Here is a 17,940-nt window from a genome sequence, read left to right on the forward strand (position 1 = left end):
AGGCTGCTTTCATGCGAACCCATGTTTTCATTTGCATAAAGGGCATGAGTCCAAATATCTATCACCAGTGATAAACAGGGTGCGACACATAGAGCATTATTTCAGACTGTGGGCAGCCATAAGAATAAATCAACACCCATGAACCAACAAACTCAGGAGTCCTTCAGCCTGAAAATCCTTGAACAACCACAGGCAAGGCCATGTTGTACCACACCAGTGTGTAGGACGTACAGGACATGGACACTCATACACACAAACACAGGCTACACTTGTAAACTAACCTGCCTCTGTTCAGCTACAGGGTCACATGTTGTTTAATTAGATGTTTTTCTCCTCCTATCAATGTTATCCCTGGAACCTACTTTAATGTTCAACTGTTTCAATTACAACATAATCACTCATAATGTTATCATCAAAAAACACATGCCTCGAGTGACAGCAAGATTAATGTTTTCTGATATCTCAGAGTCCATTTGGATGACTCAAGGAAATGATAACTTTTTTTTAAGTTCCTCGTTGCCTTGAATGTGTCCTATGTGTCCTCGTGAGACCTTCATCGTTGTGATAAGAAAATAAACAGACACATAACCACAGTTACTCTGTTTTCAGACTGGTGGAACCACTAATATTGCATCTATCTTGTCTAATTTGTATTTCCCTCATTATTTTAGCCCTGACATTTAGTTCCCTGCCTCCATTAAGCGTTTGAAAATGGAACAATAAGAGCCACTCTGCTGCACAGACCTTGCTTATTTCAATGTGGCTTCTACATGGAATTAACCAGAAAGTGATGGGCTCTACAGCGTGAGCAAAAGTCTCCTTTAGCAGGGGAAAAAATCTTTAAAACATCCTTTCCTCCCTCATTTGTATTGAGTTACGGTCAAAGGTCTCATATTCATAGACTGAGAGAGGGGGTGGAGGCTGTTAGCATTTTGTCATGACCCGAGGTGAGGTAAAGGTCGACCTAAGCCGTTAATGAAACCACAGCCTTAATGCATGCAATCCACCAGTTGTACACACACGTAAAGGGTGGTGGTAGTAGTAGGCAGCGTTTGGCCCATCCCCAAATTATTCCGTGAAAGGAAACGAGGATGACGAAAGCGCGTAAATCGGCAGCTGGAAGCAGGAGTGTGCACTGATTGCGCTGTTTGAACGGTGAACCAGCACGGCATCCGGAGACTCCACATCCAAGGAACCGTGCGCTTTATTTTGGACCTGAGAAATATGCTGCTTTCTGTTTCTCTATTCACGTCTCCTCCTTGGATTTTCTGGAGATGTTGCGCATGTTCTTCCGTTTTTGCAGCCTTGTAAACTTTGCAGGCTGATGGGTAATATTTTTCTACCAGAAAGTGCCGAAAGAGCAGAGAAGTTCATTCACTGAAAATGTCCACGACGCAGCTCAGTTCCCCGGCGCCCAACCAGAGCTACCCTTCCACAGCCACCTACGAGAAGACAGACCCGGCGGGGATGGAGAGGCAAATTCGCCTCCTTCTTTTCGGCTTATGCGTAACTCTCGCCTCTGCTACCTTTGTCGGAGGTGTGTTTTCGTTGCTTTCTCTCCTCCGGATGAGGAGGAAAACCTCACTGTGTCTCATAGTGGCGTCCATGTCCGTGGACGACCTGCTCAGTGTGGTCCCCCTCTGCTTGTTCACGCTCCTTCAGTGGGAGACAGATGGAGGTGGAGGGTCGGGCAGCCTGTGCACTTTATCGGGACTTCTGTATGTGTTCCAGGGTGTTTCAAGCAATATGAAGGCTTGCCTTATTGCAGCCTACACTTTTTATGTCACAAAGAGATTTGGAGTGCTTCAATCTGTCCGCCGGCCCCTGAGAGTGATGTGGGCCATCGGCGGTGTGTGGGCGGTCAGCCTGGCCGTCAGTGTGTTACCTTTGTGCGGATGGGGCAGCTTTACGCCGGCGTCTCTTGGGTGTTTCCCTGAGAGCGACAGTTTTTACATACTGCTGCTTTTCTCTATTTATGCCCTGTGTTTCTGCGGCTTGTTGTTTTTCTTTATCCCGCTCACCTACCAGCTGCTGTGCTCCAGAGAGCCCCAGAGGACTCTACTGTACCCCGGTTATCTGGAGATGACGAGGGGGCTGAGTGGCTCCGCTCCCCTCTGTGATCTCCAGTCATTCTCCCGGGACAGCTTGAACAAAAGTTTCGGCGCGTACAACGAGCTGAGCCCGAGTTCATGTGGGACACAGTTGAGAGAGAAAGAGGACAGCGGAATGTCTCCTGTGTCTCAAAACGGACAGAGCACTGCTGCTGTCGAGGACACACCTGTGGTGTTTGCTCAAAAGCGATTCTCCATGATCCTGGCTGTGGTCCGAATCATCTTATGGATGCCAATCATGGTAAGCAGTGTGATCAGAGTGGAATGTTCGATTCATAAATACTCTGCCATTAAAAAAACCCTGACAAACCGATGGGCCTCAAATATCCCATGCAAAATCTACCTGTAGAATAATGTTTGTAGGCTACTTATTTCATACTTGTTGCAGAATCTCTTGAGTCACTAAGTTGGCATGATTTGACATGTTTTTAGAAAGTTTATGAAGGTTTTTGGAGTTAAACAAACCTAAATGTTAGAAGATAAAATCACACAAGACTGCAACATTACCTTGAAAGGCTTTTAAATCACATTATCATTTTACTATTATTTTAGAAGTATTTCCTGTGAGACATTAAACTCTCCTCCTCTTTTGTTTGAGACTCATTAAGACACTTAACACTTCCTTTGAGGCAACTTTGAGAAAAGCTTCAGTATTAAAGGGATATATTACTGACACTATATCTGTAACTTTTCAGGTTTTTAAACCATTTAGATGTTTCATCACAGGTTTGTATCAAACACTGATATTTGAAAAGGGAGATTAAAATCACGTCATTCCTGAAGGGATTCGAGAAAGATATTTGATGTCTTTTAGTCAACCCCTTTAGGACCACACTTATTGGATCCAACTGTGCTGTACGTGATTTCCATGCAATGAGGGTTTCTGTTACATTTGTTCATATTCATACCAAGAAAAAAATGAAAGACCTTAGTGTTCCAGGTATTGTTTTCTTTTGTTTTCACCCTCTTACAAGCATGTTTCACCTAAGACTGATCTATGATACCTGTTACTTGTATCTGTTTTGACTGGTATCATTTCCTAAAAAACCTGAACCTATGCTGGTTATATAAACACTATCAAGAAACACTTTAATTTTCTAATCAGTAGGAGAAAAGTGTTCTTTTATTTTTATATCAGTACACCATGAATAGCACAGCTCTAATCATGCTGCATTAAAGTTCAAACTGCATTAGACATTAGAATAACACTAGCAAAGAAAATGTGAAGCAAAGAAACAAATACGGGTGAGTGGTCTTTGTAATTTCTCTCCATTCATTCGCCTCCCTCCCCCTCTCCCTCATGCATATTGGATCAGTGACTCCTGAGTGAATTAATTTCCCCTTCGCCTTCATTCACAGACTCTGGTGCTGGTCCGCCACGCACTGAATACACGCAGCCCGTCCCTGGAGACTCTCAGCTTCTTTCTCACTCTGCTCGCCCCTGCCGTCACTCCGCTGTTTGTGCTATCTGAGCGATGGATCCACATGCCCTGTGGCTGCTTCATTAACTGCAAACGGGATCCAAAGCAGGCGCACTCAGGTACATAATGTTGAGTAAATATGACCATCAATGCTCCATAGTTGTGATCACTTGAACAAGTTTCCGAATGTGATACAGATTTTATTTCTATCTTTTTGGCATCAGATTGATTCAAAATTGTATTCATTAACTTTTTCCACAGAGATGAAAAGAAAATTTGAGTTCAGCCTTTCCTTCCAACAAGGCTATGGGGTGTACAAACTGTCACATGCTGCCATGTCTCACAACAGTCCCACCCTTGACAAGCCTGCCTATCACAACCTCTTCAACTGTGGCTTCCCCAATACCCGCCTTGATGCACTCGAAAGTGGCGGCTTTTCAAGCCTCGGACCCAATTTTGATTTCAGCACCCCCTGCCCTGTGGACAGCTCCTCTCATGCAGACCTGCTGTTAGAAGCCGTAGCTGGTGGAGGAGAGGCGTTGGCTGATTGTCTTACACTCCCTCATGAAACCCTTGGAGATGATGATGAGGGCTTCCGTTGTATCCCTTTGCTGCCCTCTCATCAGGATCACAACCTTACTGACACGTCGTCTGTGTTCGAGGGGGCAGAGAGGAGGCTCTCGCACGAGGAATGTCGGAAAATCGAGCTGACAGACTGGGAGTGGTGCAGGAGTAAATCAGAGAGGACGCCCAGACAGGTACACCACTTTCCCCAAGCAGAGAAGTCAGCCTATTAGCCTGATGTTTAACCATCAAATTAAGTCATTGTATCTGTCAGAGATGTAAGACTGGGATTAATTAGCTTTCACTCAGGCAGACTGTTTATGTAAACTCTCTAACAACTGCTGCATTTGCATGCAACATATGGCGCTTGAGACAATCATTTAGGAGTGATTATAGTCCACCAAACTATAAAATAGGGATTTCTAATCTTCTTGTCTCTGTTTACATTTTGCTCAAAAGGAAATTATATGTTGTCCCAGTGCAGAGTACCTGTACAAAGATGAAGAGAACACACAGCTGCTAGATTAGGATGCAGCCTTTACACAGCCAGGTGTGATAAAAGGATGTACGTATGGGTGCATTTTTGTCCGTCTGGATTCCTGTATGACTTTCTGTGCTCAACGTTTCTTTTTCAGCATCTTTGAGTGTGCCCTTTTATAGTCAAGATATTGGGGTGTGCATGCAATTTAGATGTGGATATAAAACCTCTCTACCTATCTTCTCATCTTTATTTGGGATGAATAGATTCAGGATAATGAAGCCTTTGAGAAATATAATCTGCAACATGCTACTTCAGGAACATGTCCCAACCTGCCTTTGAGAACATCAATTGCTGCTCACCTGAACCTCTGAAATCAGTCAATCTTTCTGCTTTATTCATTGACTTATGGACATATGCGATTTTAGAATATTTCTCTGCATGTATATGATTTCATACAAATGTGGCATGCAAACTGGATGAAAAGTTTAACACATCCCATTTTGGATCCATGTTTTAGAGCTCATTAATGTATTGTTTGAAGAAGTCAATCTACCCCGTAGATGCAAAGTCACGGAGCAGTAAATGTAAACAGTACAGCTCAAGGCAGTTTACCACAAGCTCACGAACTCTACCCTCTAATCCATTTTAATCCATTTCTTTCGTTTCATGTTGACACCTTGTTCTCTTGTAAAACCAGACGCTAAATGCTTTCTGTTTTTGGTGGAACCAGTTGAATTGCTAAACAAGGACAGAAGAGTAAAGCCCTTTATGTATTATGTATACTGGCTTTTGGTTGCACAATAGTGTCCTAGGTTTGTGCTGTTGCCTCGCTTGCCTGTTTGAATCCCCGGCTGGGCAGGAGCCTGTCACTGTGGAGTTTTGCGTGTTCTCCCTGTGCATGCCTGGGTCCTTTCAAGCGTCCTCCCACAGTCCAAAGACATGCTCATCAGGTTAATTGGTGGTGACCTGTCCAGGTTGTATCCCAGTGTGACCCCGAGATAAGCGGGATAGATAAAGGATGGCTGACCTCAGAAATACCAGACACACATGACAAAACTCTGTTTGAGTGGCCACATGCATTACAATTCAAACTGGTAGTATGTGACTTTTGGAACAATAAGACTTCGAGCTCATTTCAAAAATATGAAATCAACTGAGAAATGAGCAGGCCTAGAAATATGCATTACTTCCCGAGCACAAATGCATAGATGCACATGCTCCCTCTCTGCTCCTTTCTCCTGTCTCTGCTCCTCTTATGAAATGTTTGGTATGAAAATCACCAGAGGGTGGAAAATCCACAGAGCATGCACCCACAGCTCAACTTTGGCACTCACTTTGCATCATGTATAAGTCTCAGATGTTCACTGCTGGCTTAAGAATCTGTGTGTTTCTACGTGTGTTTCTGTGTCATACTTTTTAGTTTCTTAGTGGAAAACTGTATATTATGCCCCCTTCGGCCTTTCGCATTGACTGGGGTCAATATATGCAAGTTCAAGTACAGTATGTATGTGCAGTCAGGCATTGCTTATAGAAACAAATAAACAGCAATAACAAACAACATTTTGCGACCTAGAGCAACCTATGTTGCACTCAAAGCCAGATGAAGGCCACGTGGTAAGAGTTTGTGATTGATAGAATTTCCAGGCTGTGTTTTGTTCCTCGTTAGCAGGCTAGATGTCATTACCCGGCTTCTGCTCTCCTCACTGTCAGCCCCTCTGGCCTTCAGCGTCTGCAGGGGGAGGTGAAATTAGAGCTTAAAGACATCTTTACCCTCTCTGTGACTTCATGCTCTCTATTGGCAAGCACAGAGCACAAGTTCTCTGCCGGAGGGGAAATAGAGACCTAATGTAAATTCAGATGTTGGGACCTGAAACCCTGTTTGCCCTTCTGAGAAAACATCCGAAACTGTAAATAAACGTTTGTATGTTCCTTGCCTGTAAGGCAAGTAGATATGCAAAAGGAAAGAAATTGTTTTAAGTGGACAACAGTATTCAGATGCAGCAAAAATCCTGTGATTTATTGGCATGAATAACACATGCTTGTAGCTAATGTTAAACAGGTGGTGCATGATTAACAATGTATAGAATAGGGGTAGAAATAAAGTGTTTTAGAGTATGCATAGTCCCAATGGTACTCCAGTAAATGCTTTAAATAGTAACACTAGTGATTGACACTTTACACCCGGAGCCAAACACATATTTGTGCTGAAAAACAGTGGTCCCCTTTAAGTTATTCAAATTCCTATAAGGGAGAAACATTCATGTCTTTACAAGATGTTATGGCAATACACCCAATATTCATACAGACCTTCCATTGTATCTGAAAAATGATCACTTTTACAAGGAATTGCTGTCTGCAGTTGAACATGAGTGTTAATGTTTTGATGCAATAGGTGTTAACTTTTCAGATTACTTTCTAAAATTTGAAAACATTAGTCAAACCAGGTGTCATGATAGAACCACTGAGCTTACTTTCCATGCTAATCAATTTAATGTTTAGCAAAAAATACAACACAAAATATCCTGGTGAAGAGGAAAGTCAAGGGATAACCAAAATTAGTCATAGGGAGCATGAGAACACTGGGGAAAAGAAAACAAGGTGTGCAACTTAATTCAAGAAACTTACTGAGTAAATATTGCCCGCTGTATTGGCAGCCACCTTTAACACTTACATTTTACTCTTAAACATTAATGTAGTCCTTATTTCAGGCTTATAATATCTTGAAATTAAATTTATATCAGGTCTTGTCAGGTCAATGATGCCTAAAATTAGATATTAGTATTAGATAATAGATTTGATACAAGATTTGAGACTTTGCAGTGTGCATGTTTAAAGTTTATTTTACTAAATTTAAAAGTAACTAAGATATTTCTGCCTTGTTGCCATCTGTTTAGCCTTTGACCATATTAGTGATGTAAAAGGAATGTGCCATAGAGATGGTTAAGTCAGTGTCATGTAGGTTTATATTGAAATATGAATGTAGATACTAAAGATATTTACAAAATACTATGTTATAGAAAACAATAAGTCCTGTTAATTCATCAGAAACAAATACACTCACGCACATCCATCAAAGTCAACAAACACACTCTGAACATTATTTGAATTACTCATGTTTTTACTTCCATTGTGGTCTCCTCTCCCTCACTGTGTCTCTTGTCATTCTCTTTTCATGATGCAAATACAATGACAGGAAAACAGAGAGTCAGAACAGAGAAAAGATTGGCATTCTCTTTGTCTTCATTGTGCCTCATAGTCACAATCAGATCATTACATTAAACTAATCTAAATTATTTAGAGAGCTTAATGAGACCTGCCACATTCCCCCCCACTGATGCACCACAGGATGCTTCTCCTCGTCCCCCTTCTGGCAATATGCATCATCTCAAAAACATCATGTTGACAGAGGCTCACTTTGATGCACTGTGCAGTAATTTAATCTCTAAGAAGACAATTTTCAAAATGACAAGTAAACATTCAGTATGATTAAAAATGTGAGAGTTATTAATGGGCCCTGAAATTGAAAAAAAACAGAAAAGATTTCAAAGTATCAACCGGAGAGAATTTGATTAATGCTTTATCCACTGAAATCCTATTATTCAGATGAAATTACTTGATAGAGGAAATTCCATAATGACTGAAAAAACTTATAAATCAAGCTGCCATCTTTCTTCTATGAACCTTGAAGGTCTCTGGTTGCTTCTACATGCTAACATCTCATTTAACCAGCAGTGTGCGCTTGCTTGACAGGGCTTTTACATGTAAGCCTCATTACCTCATGGTATAGAGATGGCTGGTCAACACATTTATCTCCCTGCCCTTGACATCATGGACATGATATAAGCGTAATTAGTTTGAGCAGAGATTGAATGCAAAACAACCTTGTAAGATATGTCTTGATTGTCAGTAGCATGATAAGCAACCTAGATGGAATTCATACATGTATGATAAGCCATGTTAGTACATAGATAAAGATGTTTTTGTGTTGATTTCACATTTTGTGTCCTTTCCTTGGTTTTCCAATGCAGCGGTCATCAGGTGGTTTGTCAATCCCCCTGTGCGCCTTTCAGGGCACTGTTTCCCTGCAAGCACCCACAGGAAAGACCCTCTCTCTCTCCACCTACGAGGTCAGCAGCGATGGACTGAAAATCTCCCCAAACAATGCAAGGAAGGTAACATCTCTTCTCATATTGTCTTTCAAATGATTCCTGTTCATTCGAAGAAACTATGCTAAGAAATTATTTAAGTTTTGAAGAAAAATGCCTGTTATTTTCCTGCTAGGAGTTCCACTAATATGGCTCTCATTTTTGTTGGATCAACATAGAGTTAGAGCTAAGAGATAGTTAGCTAGGCTCGAAAGACTGGAGCAGGATGATACAACTAGCCTAGCTCAAACCATACACAAAAAAGCACAAGTTGTGCTTGCCCTCATTTTTCACTTGACTTATCGACTAAATACACATGCTGTTTCATGTTCTTGATAAGGGTTGCAAACTGTAGCCCCTCATAATAACTGGGAGATCCCATATTTCAAACTCAATTGATTTGTCTAATCTAGGATCAGTGAACTGTTGGGAATGAAGATCAATTTAGTTTGAAATATGGGATGTCCTGGGTAATTCAGGACAATTAGCAACCCTTTTCATGATAGATAAAGCTTTTTATTGAACTTTAAAGAACTAGTAGACAGCTAGCTAGGCTAATGGGGCTTAATGCAGGATGTGGCAGCTAGCTTGATTCAAACCATGTACAAATAGTTGTTGTCAAATTAAGGTGCTGTAACAAGTCTGTCATAAATGTTGCTGTTTAATGAACTTTGGAGAGCCAAAAGCTAGCGTTGTAGTACTCGAGACCGGTCTTGGTCTCAAGACCGGTCTTAAGCTGCTTATTTCAGGTCTCGGTCTCGTCTCAGAATCAAAAGCATTCTTACTCTGTCTTGTCTCGGTCTCGGACTGGGCAGGCTCTGTATTTTATATCAAGACCGGCCGAGACCACCACTGATGCACTCTGTGTCATTACTGTAATAAGAGAGGAAGCGCGTCAAAAGAAAGGCAAAAAAGACAAAACCAAACCTTGTTTGTTGATGTCAATAGTATTTAAAGCAAACTTAAATAAAATAAACAGAAGTATTTTGTTTTGTTAACACTCATGATGATTTTTCATTGATATATATGGTCTTGGTGTTGTCTCGGTCTTGCCCTGCCTTGGTCTTGACTCGGTCTCGATCCCTAAATGTCTTGGTCTTGTCTTGGTCTCTGTGCACTCTGGTCTTGGACATGTCTTGGTCTCGGTTAATGTGGTCTTGACTTCACTACCGAAAGCAATTAGCAAAGCTAAAAAGAGCAGTGGCATAATGATGCAGCTAGCAAGGGTGATTCAGCTGGCCTGGCTTAAACCATGCACAAACAAAGTATTAGTTAAGGTTTTACAAATACCATAACAATAGAGAGTTGTAGTTGTCTTTTTTCCTGACTGAAGATGGTTGTAGGGGTTTATTGAACTTCGAAGAACCTGGAGATGATTAGCTAGACTATAAAGATTGGGGTTAGGAAGATACAGCTAGCCAGGCTCAAATAAAAATATCAAATTGTTGGTCTTGTTTTCTTACTTGATTTGTTGATTAAATTAACTTGCTGTAACATGTTTATGATAAATGGTTTGTTGAACTTTGAAGAGTCAGGAGACATTAAGATCGGCTATAAAGACTGGTGGCAGGATGATACAGCTAACCTTGCTCAAACTATGCACAAAAAAATACAAGTTGTGGTTTATTGACTAAATTAACACACTTTAACTTGTTTCTAATAGTTTTGGCTGTTGATTGAGTTAAGAAGAGTCGGACTAGCTACCTACAGGAATGACCAATCTTCTCCTCTAACTATCCTCAAAAAGGACGACATGTTTTTCTAAATGTTACACTACTCATTTTACAGATGTCAGATGTACAAAAAGAAAAATAGTTTCAAAAATTACATAGGACTCGGAATGGCTGGAAACATCTTAAAGAGCTCCAAAGATTTTTCTTGTTTGTTCAAAGTCAGAAAGTTGTTCATTGAGGTTGATTTAGTATGAATGGAAAAAACCAAAAGATATTTTGGAGAGTGTATTCATATTAAATTGCATTGTTACACAATTGTGTTTATGAAACAAAACCATATCTTCCTCCAAGGTGGAAGTGTATCGCTCCAAATCAGTCGGCCACGAGCCCAGTGCAGATGACCCAGCATCAGGAGGCCATGCTGGAGATATAAGTATCAACATGGGAATGGGGATGGGGATGGAGATCGGAATGGGGATAGGAGCTGGAGTTGGGGACACCAACGTCAAGATCCACCTTGAGGTACTGGAAATCTGTGACAACGAGGAGGCCATGGACAGCGTCTCCATCATCTCAAACATCAGCCAGTCCTCCACCCATGCACGCTCACCATCGCTGCGTTACTCTCGAAGGGAGAACCGCTTTGTCTCCTGTGATCTGGGTGAGACAGCTTCCTACTCTCTGCTCATCCCCGGCAGCGGCAACCCAGAGACAGAGACCATCAATATCACTATACCCGACACTGTAGAGGCTCACCGGCAGAACAGCCGACGGCAGACGCAGGAAGGTTCAGGATATCAGGAGGAGATACAGCTGCTCAATGAGGCCTACAGGAAGCAAGCTGGGGAGAGGGAAGAGTGACACAGGATACGGTTCTTGGGGTGCTTTAAATGCATAAAAGTGTTAAAGACAAATTTCCTAATCATTCCACATTATCTTCCTTCTGATCACTACTCTAACAGAGCTGACAGGTGACCCAAATAGAGACTCAGCTTCAGACTGTTAACACAGTCTTACACTTCCTCTTTGGATATTATCATGAGAGCACATGCATCATTTGTCTGTATATTACAAAGAAAAAGATCTGAGTGTTGAAAAACATGAGTAAACAAGAGAGACAAAGCCAAAGACTGGAAACGGAGGAGAGAGAAACAGTATTCTAGCAGAGCATCTGTATTCCCTTCAAGACTTTCACCATATGGCAACCTGTCATCATAAGACAGATACTGAAAGAGAGAAACTCACTTAGGCGTGGAAAAGGAGGGGCCAAGGTCTGGCCACATGTCTACTGTGGACTACGTCACCAGTGACTCAGCTGTGAGGGGAGGGGTCACCTGACCCATGTCTGACTCATCCAAGTGTGTGTTTTTGTGCATTTTTGTGTGTGAGTAGAAACCGTGCACAAAAGGGTGAGGGTTCAAGTATTATAATGATTGTTTTTCATTGCAGCTACCAAAAATAATTATATTGAGATTATTCTGCGTACAGTCCTTTTAAATGTTGTATTTTTTTTAATCCATCTACTACATGTGCATGTCTTATGATTGATTTTGCTCCTATCAACTGACAGAGACTTTATGCTGAAAATCTAGAGGGATAATTCACTTGATAGAAAAAGATGCTGCAGGGATGCTTATGCAGAGCATTTTTTTTCTGCCTCATGCACATTCAGTGCAAGTTAAATGAGTGACAGTGTGCATATTTTACAATAGTATAGGCAGCATATGAATGTAGATTTCAGAGCTGATTTGAGGTGTCATGGTACTGCCTGCTCAGTTCACTGCCCATCCAATCAGTGAGCCACCAGTGGCCTCTCACTTTCTATCAAATACATGCATAAATTGAGGACAGGAATCTAATTTTCATAGACAGTATTTTGTATTCCAGCACTGGTTTTGAACAGGGAATATGAACTGAGAATAACAAGTTAAATATTTTTTCTTTTTCACATGATAGATCCATTCCTTGTATGCACATTTACCTGTGTTAAAGCGTTGCAGTAATTCAGTAAAATAGCTATTTCAAAGTAACTTAAAGGTATGTATTTATTTCGATTTGTTTTATGATGGTGTCTTTTATATGTCATTTGTTTTAATGTGTGATCTTCAACAAAAAAAAAACATCCGCACTTTGTGGACGTCATTTGCAGGCTTTTGATTTGTACCTTAGCGAGCCCTCTTCATCAGCCGCGACATGCTCCATCCCCCTGAAAGAATGTTGTCATTAAAGATTCATCGCAGGAAATTGCCTCCAACAGAATTGCAATGCATTGCTTTTTCCAAGCGCTCCTGGGAAAATGTAAAAGAAAAAAACAACGTCCAATGAATCACAATGATTGTAACGCTGTATTCAATGTCAGCCATTTCAGCTGTTAATGGTGCCAAAGGTTTTTAGCTGAGCTTCATCTCTGCCAGCAAACAGAGTGGAAGTAATTTGATCTTCTGCTTGTTCTCGCTTTTAAACAGAAGCTTCTGGTCAAGCCTTCTCATAAACCGTTGTGATCAATAAACTGCTATTTGCTTTCTTTGAGTGACATTGGGAATTGTGCATTAGCGGTACAACTGTTTGGATGTTGACTCAGCCAGTTCAACCATCTGGACCAATTTGGCAACACAAAAACTGCTCAGCAAGGGCTCTCTGTTGTAGAAAAAAGCTAATAAAACACAATAATTATCTACTTAAGGAGACTGACCTAGATAGATAGCAGCCATCATCGGTTGTTATGTCCCAAAGCACCCAGGATTGTGACTAATCCACAACAGATTACAATATTTTGATTGTGCTCTTGTAAGCGTTTGAGCTGGCATAAAATCTACAGTTACAACATTTATTTTTTTGTGTTAAAGGAAGATTTCACCATTTTTTTTTTGTTTTTATCCCTCTGAACATGCAGATGTTTATAGATAAAGTCTCTGTGGTAGGACAGAGTGAGAGTGAAAAGCAAATATCGGAAAGGCAGGATGAAAATGGAGGAAAGGGCATAAAAGGGCTGCAAAAACAAAGAAAAATGTTATAAAAAAACATGAATATCAAAGGCCTTGGCAAGCAGCGTTTCCAAATGTTTCATCTTTTCTCTCTGATCCAAGGACTCTTTGCCTCCCACTCACAACATCTGATCGCATTGAAGCAATAAGATGCAGGTAAGGCTGCATCAAAATGTGGCATCAGTGGCACTGCTTGAGACCTGTCTCTCTGCAAAGAGTGCAGCATGCATTATCGTTGTAAAGTTGGAACATTATGCCTTTCATCTGAGAATATCTTACCTGAATATGAGTCATTACAGTCCCAGATCATTTGTATTCATCAAGGGTAGCCCTGAGGCGAAAAACAAGGTGTGCTGGAAAACAGTGCTGAGAAGAGTATGTGGGGAAGGAGGGGGCATACAAAGCAGTCCTTCCTCGTATCTCTTCGTTTTTATAACATCTCCACTATCAATAGGCTTCCTCATACAAAACTCTCTTCTCCTCCTCACATCTCTCAGTAATATTCAACATGTTCTATACACTTTCCCTCCCTAGATTCCTTCTATTTTCCTTTGTTGCCTACTCCATTACTCTTTTTAGTCCCTACCCTGTTCCCCTCAGAGCAGCTGACTGAGAGATTGATAGCACTCACTTCTTTCAGACATAATCCCAAAATCTAAGTATTGGAAACCTTGCTGAAATCATGCAAGGCACTCCTAATTCAAGAAATCAGAACTCATCACGGTTAACTTTCTCATTTTTCATACTGAGCTGTACCCAGAGGCAAGGCTGAATATATTTCTGTCAAAGCTGAATATTGAGTATTTTTGGGGAGCTGGTTCAGCTCAGTTGGTAGAGCAGGCATTCCCATTGGTAAGCTGTACAAGCATGGTGGTAGTCTCAGTGACATCACCGGTTGGTTTCTGAAGTGGGTGGTAGTTGTCATATTGGAATTGTTCACTCAACCTACTGTAGCTTGTGGTTGATGAGTGGCAAAGAGGTGGAGTTGAGGCAGGTACAATGTGCCTGCCTGTGAGTCAAGTCAGCCAATGCCTTCACAAACAAATTAGTTATTAAAATAATACAAATTCAGGGGCACCATTGGCCTAGGGTTTTAAGTGTGCACCCTAATGAAGAGGCTATAGTCCTCATCGCAGTGGTTATGGTTTCAATTCCCAGCCTCCAACATTTTCTGCATATTTTCCCCACACTCTTTGCTCCCAACATTTACTGTCTCTCTTCAGCTGTCCAATCAAATAAAGGCAAAAGTGCCCCCCAAAAAATATATATACATTATATGTGTGTGTATATTCACACTGTTCAATGTGTACAGATAGACAAATAAGTTATTCAGATCAAAACGTTTTTTTGATGCAGTCTGTGGACGTGTTTATTCCTACTGTAAATAAGGGCATTTTAACATGGGTGTTAATGGGACTTGCTGGGCTATTAGAGCCAGCCTCAAGTGGACACTTAAGGAACTGCAGGGTTTTGCACTTCTGCATAGGATTCATTTTTCATTGCAGTTTGCCGCTTGGCCCCAATGTACAGAGGCTGTAGTCTTCATTGCACTGGTTACAAGATTGATTTCTTGTCCAAACAGGCTTTGGTGCATTTCATCCTCCACTCTCTCCCCACGTTTTCTGTCTCTCTCTCTCACTGTACTATCAAATAATGGCTAAACCTCCCCCCCAAAATTAAAAAGATATGTTGAGCATTTTAAAATAGATTTCAAAGGAGACTGTATTCAATTAAACAGCACTTTGCCATAACCTAACCCTGTCCTTCACACAAAGTAACGATAACTATGAATGAACCTTGATTTCCTCTGGTTATTACCCTCTACTGTATCTGGTTGTATCTGTCGACATCTCAGTTTCCTCCATCAAAAAACAGTTGATAACAGATGATTGTGGACACCGCACGCATTTTCATTTCACAGTTTGTAAAATTGAAAAGTATCACAGCCACAGATGAACCACTGGTATGATGGCGACAGAGCAGGAGACTGTGTGCTGAGGAGAAGTTGATTTAAAAGTGATGATGTACGATACTGCATGACAGCCTCACACAGCCTGAGGGTGGTATCTCTTCTGCATCCTCTTGAGAATTATACATAAATCCGATGAATGACTCTCCCTCACCTTAAATCCATCGTTATAGTCCCTTGTCTCTGCCTTCATTGCACTTGGATGTATTTTGTATCTATTCAATATGTCAAAGGCAGAAGAAGAGAAAGGGGGGAACTAGAGAGAGAGATGAATATACACAGAGAGAAAAGTAGCACATCCTTCAATATTCCATGTAATTTAAAAACAAGAGAACATAGAATACAAATCAATTAGATACAAGACTCTAAGTGATTGATTGCTGTGAGTGTGAACATTCAAAAATTGGAATCAGTGAAGGGTGAAGAGCTGAAATGAGAAAACAAGTGTGATTGCAATTCACCACACAATTCTGGGAAAAAGAACAAAGCCGAAACAGAAAGACTTGCTGTACCTCTAAATGTGTCTCACTTACCGTAAAGTGTCATTTTATTGCACAATAATAAGAGAAATGTGAAAGCATAGCTAAACAGAAGCGGTTTGGATGAGAAAACAATGCATTTTCTTCAGAAAAGAACACTGAGTGCAAAGGGACCGAACATTGAAAACTAAAAGTAATTACAAAAACGACTGAAAATGTAGAAATATGAAATGGATAGTCAGGGAAAATGTTGAAGATGATTATCAGCACTGCTGAACAATCTATGAACTGAAATGCATCACAGCTCAAACGCCTCTGTAATTACTTTTATATTGATAAAAGTAAAGATGCTACCAGAGCATTAACTCATTTACAAGAGGCATGGATTCATGATTTTAAACATTTCCAAAGATGATAACGTTTTCTAAGATGATCCAAAGAGAAAAGGACAACATAAACAGAGAAAAAAAACTCACAATATGATAAATGAAGAAGATGAACAACAGGAAAGTAGGATGAGTTGATCATATAGTTTTGCAAGTTGTATGTGTGTTTTTAATCATCTTTTTTTTACTTCTTCATTTTTGCTATTGTGTCTTTGGACAGCAAAAACTGTTCTAAAAAATATTTTGTGCTTCTCACACAACTGTCTGTCTATTCTTTCAAAATATATATAGATATATATATACTTTTATATTGATAATATATCATGTTAAATGAAAACTTCACTAAATTCATTTTTATTACATTATGTAATTAATACAATTAAATACAATTCTAAAAATTTAACAGCAGTTATGCTAAATTTTGACTACATTTTTACATTATTTCTGTAATCAGAGAGTAATAGCAAATTATAGGAGAACATGCAATTCTGAAAATAAGATTACAAAATTACTAGATTATTACCAAAAATAGAATTTTTTTCTACATGTGGAGGAGAGGTTGCCCCTTTTGTTAATGTGTACAAATTCCAAACCCATACTTTTTAATGCAAACTTACTGTATCTATGCTATATTAACTAACCTCCCAGCAGCATTCATTTTAACATTTGAAATTAAAATAGAATGGAATTAGAGAGTTGAATGATAACAACAAAAATTTAATTGAGTTAGAAATATGTTCCTTTCTCTGTCGGATAAAAGCAAAGATGCCCCTAAAAGAGCATTATCTGATAGCCCACCTGGTTAAGCATGTGTCTCATCCATCATAGTTTAGCTTGCTTCTTAGCCTTAGATTTGGATCCATGCTATGACAAGCAACTCCCCATCTAATCCCTTCATCTTCTATTTCTTCCAGGATTCATTTTACACTTTTCTTGCTCAGTTCAGTTCTAAACTCCTCCAAACTACTGCCCAAACACGTCAGTAAACTAAATATGCATCTTATTTCAGTATTAATCCTACAGTGATATAAAGCTGCCCACAATTTAACACTGAAAAGCATCACCTTGAACAGCAACAGTAGTTTTATCTAACTCTCAGTCCTGAGTGTGATTCCACCCACTGCCCAGTTTCCTCATTTAAGTCCATTAATAATATATTATTGTATAACTTTTATTACAGTCACATTAGACTAATTTTAAAACTGCAAACAATTACAAATTAAAGGAGTACACAAGTAGCTCAACTGTAGAAGTGATGGCCTCATTTATCAAAGCTTATTGTCTCACACCTTTTGTCAAATCTACATCATCCACTGCCCTACTTTCTCATTGTAGTGGTAAAATACTTTTCCTACACTGTCTATAGGTGAATAAAGTGCTACAGGCCTGTCTTTAGTTGATACTGGCAATGATAAGCCTCTCAAACTTATTTTATTTTCATAATCATCTTAGCATCCAGCGAAATTTAAAGATACAAAATAATGTTGGAGTAAAAGTACACTTTGTAACACGAAAGAGTTTCGGCAGTCTAGTTACTACGGTGGCCCTGAAGGACAAAACAAATTTACAACAGACTGAACACTTTTACAGACTTGGAGACAAATTTAAATTTTTGAATTTTTTTTTTACATTTTATAAAACAAAATTACTTTAGCAAAACCCTTTTACCAAGGCCAAAACACATTTACATTTAAGGAAACAAATTTACAAAAGATGAAACACTTTTA

At 39.9% G+C, this 17,940-nt stretch overlaps 1 protein-coding gene across 1 annotated transcript; it reads left to right on the top strand.

Annotated features, from left to right (window-relative positions):
* The first annotated feature begins 1,003 nt into the window (after positions 1-1,003).
* LOC117825975 (probable G-protein coupled receptor 149) lies at positions 1,004-12,930 on the top strand. The gene is made up of 5 exons (XM_034701993.1): positions 1,004-2,352; positions 3,471-3,651; positions 3,794-4,290; positions 8,606-8,749; positions 10,747-12,930. Exons 1-5 carry the CDS (start codon positions 1,384-1,386, stop codon positions 11,254-11,256), a joined length of 2,301 nt encoding a protein of 766 aa, XP_034557884.1. The 5' UTR covers positions 1,004-1,383; the 3' UTR covers positions 11,257-12,930.
* The last annotated feature ends 5,010 nt before the right edge of the window (positions 12,931-17,940 follow it).

The sequence above is a fragment of the Notolabrus celidotus genome, chromosome 14 (genome assembly GCF_009762535.1).
Source record: "Notolabrus celidotus isolate fNotCel1 chromosome 14, fNotCel1.pri, whole genome shotgun sequence".
In the NCBI taxonomy this organism is placed as follows: domain Eukaryota; kingdom Metazoa; phylum Chordata; class Actinopteri; order Labriformes; family Labridae; genus Notolabrus; species Notolabrus celidotus.

What these genes read in the sequence shown, in the direction of transcription:
- LOC117825975 (XM_034701993.1), top strand. Translation starts at nt 1,384, where the DNA reads ATGTCCACGACGCAGCTCAGTTCCCCGGCGCCCAACCAGAGCTACCCT. An exon ending in CAGAGAGGACGCCCAGACAG is followed by an intron (nt 4,291 to 8,605) that starts GTACACCACTTT and finishes TTTCCAATGCAG; the next exon opens with CGGTCATCAGGTGGTTTGTC. An exon ending in CCCCAAACAATGCAAGGAAG is followed by an intron (nt 8,750 to 10,746) that starts GTAACATCTCTT and finishes TCTTCCTCCAAG; the next exon opens with GTGGAAGTGTATCGCTCCAA.